Source organism: Lipotes vexillifer, unplaced genomic scaffold (assembly GCF_000442215.2).
Source record: "Lipotes vexillifer unplaced genomic scaffold, Lipotes_vexillifer_v1.1 scaffold238, whole genome shotgun sequence".
Taxonomy (NCBI): Eukaryota; Metazoa; Chordata; class Mammalia; order Artiodactyla; family Lipotidae; genus Lipotes; species Lipotes vexillifer.
Genome location: NW_006785665.1, coordinates 3,416,759 through 3,424,400, shown reverse-complemented (window position 1 = coordinate 3,424,400; position 7,642 = coordinate 3,416,759). Strand labels below are relative to the sequence as shown.

Sequence of the window (7,642 nt, the reverse complement as noted above, 5' to 3'; positions counted from 1 at the left end):
AGGGAAAGAGAAAATCACCATTAGAACTCTACAGTAATAACTGCTACAGTCAAGATTCATAGATAAACGCAAAAACTAGTGGATGAAACTTTAAAGAGAAACAGGATATATCAAAGTATCTCCCCCAAATATTTATTAGTTACTGTGGTGGTATTTAGTGTATGTCCACAGATTCTTTGACACACCTCCCTCCAGGAGGTGAAGATTAATTTCTCTTCCTTTGAATGAACTGAACTTAGTGATCATTTTTAATGAACAGCATACGGAAAGAGAAAAATGGTAACTTTACAGTGGATAAACCTGATAGGCATTACCTTAACCAAGTGATCAAGGTTAAAATCACTAGTGATAAGTCATGTTGATATCATGTACCCCCTGATATAATGCAATGAGAAGGCTTCTTCACTTCTGAGGTTTTCCTTCTAAAAATCTATAAGAAAAGAAGTGTCAAGGTCATGAAAGACAAAGAAAGGCTGAGAAATTGTCACAGATCAGAGGAGACTAAGGTAAGATAACAATTTAGTTTAGTAATGTGGTATATTGGAGTGAATCCTAGAGCAGAAAAAGGACATTAGTGGAACATTAGGGGAGACTGGGTGAAGATGGTATATGGGAAATCTTTGTACTATCTTTGCATCTCTTCTGTAAATCTAAAATTATTTTAAAATAAAATGTTTTAAAAATTAAATTAATCTTCTACTTGACTAACGTTTAACTGAAGGGACTTCCCTGGTGGCTCAGTGGTTAATGCCTGCCAAGTTTTAAAAATTAAATTAATCTTCTACTTGACTAACGTTTAACTGAAGGGACTTCCCTGGTGGCTCAGTGGTTAAGAATCTGCCTGCCAATGCAGGGGACATGGGTTCGAGCCCTGGTCTGGGAAGATCCCACATGGTGAGGATCAACTAAGCCCATGCGCCACAACTACTGAGCCTGTGCTCTAGAGTCTGTGAGACACAACTACTGAAGCCCATGTGCCTAAACCCGTGCTCTGCAACAAGAGAAGCCACTGCAATGAGAAGTCCACGCACCGCAACGAAGAGTGGCCCCCTCTCACCACAACTAGAGAAAGCCCGTTTGCAGCAACGAAGACCCCACACAGCCAAAAATAAATAAATAACTAAATCACTTAATTAAAAAAAAAAATTTAACTGAAGAGCAGAACCTGAAATTAAAAGAATTGAAGACCAAGATATGAGACCTATGGACAAGAACCAAGAGAAGTTGAAATCTCACAGAATCTGCTAGTAGAATATACCATTAAGGAAGTCTTCCAGGGATGGCAAAGGAAGGAAAGAAGGGTGAGCTTAAATAATATACACTAGATAATCAGGCATTGGATAATATAGCATCAGTTAAATGCGAAATTAAATTCTTAGCTTCTGTGGAGAAATGTGAAGCAGCTGTGACCTTACATAAATAATATGAAAAACCTTGTGTACATAATGCCTATCCATCTGACTACTTCAGTAGCAGAAAGCTTTTCAATATAGGGCCATTGACCATAAAGAAAAAAAAATTACCTTGTATGATTTATAAGTAAATTTAGAGTGATTAGGAGAAATATCAAACATTTAACTTAACTGCTTTTAAAGATAAACAAATAACTTTAGTAAATAATATAATGAATATTCTTATTTACATGTCCATATTACTTCAGGTTCATACAGTAATGAGGTAATAAAGAAAAATTTATGAGGCAGAGAAGAGGAGAGGTGATCCAGGAAGAAGAAGGAAGGAGAAAAAAATAAGAGAATGAAGCCAAGACTGAAAGAACCAAAGGGATGCAGTGCCAGAGGCAAAACAGAGGGAGCAGAAATAACAAATATTTCTGCTCTGATTCTCATATTTATCCTAGCTTCCAAATCATCTTCTCTTGATTTTATGATTACAACCCACTGCAGCAAATAATAAGTATTTACTGAACGTTAACCACATGCTGAGCACAGTGCCAAACATACTGATCACCCCATTCTACTCTCTCCACCAAAATCATCCAGTTGTCCAAACCCTTTCTTCATCCTCCATGTGAGCTTTTTTACCTAAAATTATACCCTCAACTCCAAACTCCTCTACCTGTCCTGTACCTAAGGTCGAAAATCTAGATATCCCACTACAAAGAGACATATTCATATATTCATAGACTACCTCTGGAAGGATACAGAAAAGTGGTTGTGTCTTGGAGAAATGAGATTAGAGATTTACTTTTAACTATATAAACTTATATATATATATTTTTATAACCTTTTATATTCTTTAAAGATTTTACTAAAGGGAGGTAACACCTAGTCAAAACAAAACAAACAAACAATCAAAAGAAATCTGGCACTCTTACCAAATAGAATATGCCCACCTTGTCTCTCACCTCTATCCATTTTCTCTGTCATAACCACTAATTTTCTTTACTACACTATCACCAAAAATATCATAATCAAAATCCTAAGCACCTAAATACCAATGGAGTGCTTAAATCTTTTAACCCTTACAGAAGCCTTATAGTTAGTAGGCAATTCAATAAATATTTGTCAAATAAATGAACAGTTTCTCTTAAAGCATGCTCTTCCCTTTCAAAATGTCCCTTCCCCCACCTCCCATTTCACAGTACCAGTTCCCATTCAGATGAGAATGCACCTGGTAGGACACCAAGACTGCCATTCATTACTGGGAGTCTCCATCACCTAAGTACACAATTGTATTAATAGCAAAATTGGGAAAGTTGATTTGAAAGATATTTAACTTTGGAATATTTACAAGTCAGATGAAACAAAGCTGAGAGCCAGATTTGACATTTTCCCTAGCAATTGTGTGAATGAAGCTTTCAATATCAATGAATTCATGTAGTTAAGAGTAATTACATTAAAAATAGCATATGTGACCAAAGCAATGCTTTTTTTCTGACCTTGGTATCCTTCTCTATCTATTGTAGCTGCCCTGCATGATATGGTCCTCAAAGATTCTCATCTTTGAGATCTCATATTTCATTGATCCTAAGACACTCATTCTTTTGACATTTTAACATCTCTGAAATTGGGATTTTATAACTGATGACATCTTAGAATTGTCAGCCAGGCAGCAGTCATGACATAGTTGTCATTGACTGCATATGTGAGAACTTTAAAAGGGCCAACATCAAACTTGCAGAATGGGTATTAGTAGTTGGAAGAAAACATGGTGAACAATGGTGGAGCACTCTTTTTCCCTTGGAACCAAATGGTTAAAGAGACAGGGTGGGAAAGGTGGTGACTCAGATGTGCTAGGAACCTTTTCGAAGCTGAAGACAAAAACAGAACAGCTCTATATAATTGCAAAGCCAACTTATGAGCCCAATACTAATACCTTTTAGGTGGTTTTGGTTTTAATTGATTCTTTTAAGAAATGCTATGTCACTAACAGTCTTGATGGCACAAAGGACGATGTTTTGGGGATAAACACAGACACTGATGATTCCCAGTCAAAAAGTGATTCAGATGAGGTAAAATGTTAAATTTGTCTTAGGAATATTTTATCCAGTTTATTTATATTTTCCCTTTTATCAGGCACGAGAGTGATACATAATAAAAATAACCATCTAAGTCAAAGAGTTCTTCAGTAGGTATAAAGTAAGAATTCTAAGTGAAGAAAAGCATAGTTTAGTTGGCAATGTTGTTCTTTCATAGTGGTACATTAAAAATAGCTTTACAATAGATGGCATCTTCAATAATAAGAAATATGGTATACCAAACATCTTGAATTTCTCTTTAAGAATATAGATATATAACTTATCAAAATATTTAAAAGCCATACATTGGGACTTCCCTGTTGGCGAGGTGGGTGAGAATCCGCCTGCCAATGCAAGGGACATGGGTTCGAACTCTGGTCCAGGAAGATGCCACATGACTCAGAGCAACTAAGCCCGTGCACCACAACTACTGAGCCCCCGTGCTGAAACTACTGAAGACCGTGAGTCTAGAGCCTGTGTTCCGCAACAAGAGAAGCCACCACAGTGAGAAGCCTGCCCACTGCAACAAAGAGTAGCCCCTGCTCGACGCAACTAGAGAAAGCCCACGCACAGCAATGAAGACCCGATGCAGCCAAATATAAATAAATGAAAAAAATAATAAAAATAAAAGCCATACAGATATTTCTGGCCTATCAATATGACAATATCAAGTGCCAGAAACTCAGGGATACAAAGAGCCCTGCTCTGATTTTGGATACAAATAGCATTTCTCTTTTTTTAATTAAATTAAATTAAATTAATTAATTTATTTTTTGGCTGCATTGGGTCTTCGTTGTGGCACGCGGGCTTTCTCTAGTTGCAGCGAGCGGGAGCTACTCTTCATTGTGGTGCACGGTCTTCTCATTGTGGTGGCTTCTCTTATTGCGGAGCACAGGCTCTAGGTGCGTGGGCTTCAGTAGTTGTGGCACATGGGTTCAGTAGTTGTGGCTCATGGGCTCTAGAGCACAGGCTCAGTAGTTGTGGCCCATGGGCTTAGTTGCTCCGCAGCATGTGTGGATCTTCCTGGAGCAGAGCTTGAACCTATGTCCCCTGCATTGGCAGGCGGATTCCCAACCACTGTGCCACCAGGGAAGTCCCACAAATAGCATTTCTTAAGCTGCTCTGGTCTAAAATAGACTAGTGCAGTGCTTCCCAAACTTTAGTCTGTATGAGAACCACCTGGAGAGCTTGTTAAAAATACAGATCCCTGGGTTCACTCCAGAGATTCTGATACAGCAGATCTAAGGTGGGGCCTGAGAATTTACATTTCTAACAAGCTCCCAGGTGATGCTGATGATACAGATGCTAGATTCATAGATGACACTTTGAGAAGTACTAGTTTTTATACTGCCTTTTGCCTCACTCAAGGCCAACCTCAGACCTTAACACCCAAGCTAGCTCTGATAAATAGTTCCTTCCTTTCACCATTGATTCAAACAACCAGTTTCCACTCTGTATCAGGCACCATGCCAGGGGCTGGATGTACCAAAAAAAAAAAAAAGAAAGGAAAGAAAAATTCACAGAATAGGATGCCAAAATTGCAGGAATCCTTTTTTCTACCTCTTATCATTTGAAGCCAACACTGTCTCTGTTAACCATCTCTAAAAGATATCAGATTATTCTATTCTTGATGAACTGTTACATAGTGTGTTTTGTCTCAACATACCTATCTCTCGAGCAAGAATAATACTGCTGAGACGTATTGGTTGGGTAGATTCAGCAATGAGCACAGCTTTTTGGGAACATAAGGTGCCATTTTCATATAAAGGCTCAACAGTTACTGCATCATGATGGGTGGAATGCCTGCCAGAATAAAATACTTAAGAGTATGAAATAAGAATGTGGGTTAAAATTAACTTTTGATATAACATAGATTCCTATAGTTTTTCCATGTTACATACTACCAGGTGTATTTAAATGATTCTTTAAAGTATAAACATTGCTTAGGGACACAAGATTTAAGTGGGAGAGGCTGATCAGAACATTTTCCAGTGATCCCTTTTGCCAAGTTACATTCCTCCCTCAATATTTAAAATAAGATTTTTACTTTCTTCCCTCAGTATGTAAAAATAGGATTGATGTTGTTTTTCCAAAAATGAGAGACCTGGCTTCTCACACTCTGAGGAATGAATTTCCTCCAATCCTAGAAATTGGGCTGCTGCTTTCTAAGGTGGAAATGTTGCCCAAATTATGAGGTGTGAGTCCAACTCAAAATACAATTTAAAAAATCATTAATATTTTTAGATGGATGGAAGGAATGGCTTTCAATGCTAGATTCATGCCTTCCATCATCCTCAGTCAGGAAATAAATCACACTGGACCATCATATAAGCCTGATTCCCTTGTACTTCCTCATAAAATGCGAGGTGAACTTCTTACACTCTGGACAAACCTTAGTGCTTCTCTTAAGTGATGGTAAAGGAAAATCTACTCCAGTTAGGATGAGCCCTCTGATACTTTGGAACCCACTTCCGTTAGGTTCCCTCACACCTTAGGAAACCACACCACTTATGTTTGGGTCCTCTCACACCAGAAAATCATGTCTTTCCACCCCCAGTCAGAAAGTCATCCCCCCAGAGTTGATTACCCCAAAGCTGAGTGTACACTTTGAGAGTACTCTCATATAAGGGGGGAAACATAATATTACAGGCAGATCTCATCTCCACCCAAAATACATCTTCTCATACTACAAGAAGTTTATACTTCATGGTGTCTATGCCTCAATTCATTCATCTTTAAAATGGGAATAATAATACTTCATGAGACTGTAAAAACCGAATGAGTTAACACATGCAAAGTGCTAAGTATGCAATAATTAGTTGTGTTTTTACACTGAAAACCCCACCTTATTTAGTTTGTAGAGAACTCACAATCTAAGCCTCTCTAGCCCCTCAATAAATTTCCTCACACCTTGGGAACTCCCTCTCTAGCTGTTTACACTGAAAGCTCTTCGCATTGTGTAGCCATCAATGCCTGAGGCCTCCAACACAGGGCTTCCTTGCGCCCTGATAGCTGTTCACACAGTGACTACCCCTCCCAACACACAATAAGAAGGCCAGTCTCACACCCTAACTGCTCATATAAGGCCCCACACATAAGCTGAAGACATCCCACACAACAAGGACAGGCCACTTCAGAAGGGCTGGCCACTGCACTCCCACTGACACCCCACTCCCAGCCCCTACGGGCAAGGGGCTCTTCAGGCCGAGTGACCGCAAAGCATTCCTGTGGCGTCTTCGGTTGAGGAACCCCTCCCATTCTTCCTGGGTGGCGTTGGGGGTGCATACCCTCGTGACCCTCCACCCCTCACCAAGTGTAGCAGCCCCGCTGCGCCTCCAGCAGGAAAGGAACCCGGCCTGGCTCCCGGCCAAAGGGCAATAACACCTGTGGCACGTTAAGTTTGTTGGCCAGGGTTCCAAGCAAAAAGAGAAGCAGCAACAGGAGGCGCTGCTGAGGCAAGCAGAACAGCCCGTCGCTTCGGGGCCCGGGAGATCCAACACCCTTCATGGCAACTGCCAGCTCTTGGTTCCCGCTCAACTACAGCCGCGCCCTCAGCCCCAACGTCAGCCAACCCGCAGGCGTGACGTCATCAGGAGGCGGGCCTTTGTTCTGCGGGGAATTATGGGAATGTTTTTATGAAGCGCTCCAGCAAGCCGTTATGGAAACTTTAAGGTACATACCCAGCCACCCACTTAAAGGGCTACTTTCTTAAATACTGAGTGGCAGATTTTTTTAATGGTAAAGAACAAGCAGAGCAGTCAAAAAAAATAATCTCTCACAGCTACATTTCTCCTTCTGTTGCCTACTACATGTTTGGCTCCTAGAGCAACTCCCCGCCCCCCCTTTTTTTGGCAATAATTTCCAGTCAGCATCGGCCCGTACATATTAACGGAAAAAATGTTCCAGTCTCTAGTATAAACAGCTGAACTTTGTCAAGGAAGCTGTCATTTTTACTAGGAAGTCAGTTTCATGTCCAGCCTCAAGGCCAGAGTGCAGGAAATGCCAGGCACTGGCGTCTCACAGGCAGCTTAGAAAGCTATCCACTCACGCTGCCTGTCTGTAAGCAAATACTGAGAGCACCTCTTATTAAATTAACTTGTTTTCTCCAAATATCCAACAGAGTATCAGTTCGAAGCCTGTCTCAAGACGGTTTACTAAAACCAC

The 7,642-nt window shown here is 40.3% G+C and overlaps 1 protein-coding gene across 2 annotated transcripts in view; it reads right to left on the bottom strand.

The window, feature by feature from the left end:
- NUP210L (nucleoporin 210 like) overlaps positions 1-7,060 on the bottom strand; it is an 85,964-nt gene extending 78,904 nt beyond the window's left edge. For both annotated transcript variants that reach the window (XM_007458023.1, XM_007458024.1), the window contains exons 1-2: positions 6,789-7,060; positions 5,145-5,281 (exon numbers count right to left, since the gene is read on the bottom strand). In XM_007458023.1, coding sequence (XP_007458085.1) covers positions 5,145-5,281; positions 6,789-6,985 — 334 coding nt within the window. In that variant the 5' untranslated portion in view covers positions 6,986-7,060. The remainder of the gene's footprint in view (positions 1-5,144; positions 5,282-6,788) is intronic.
- Positions 7,061-7,642: the final 582 nt, after the last annotated feature.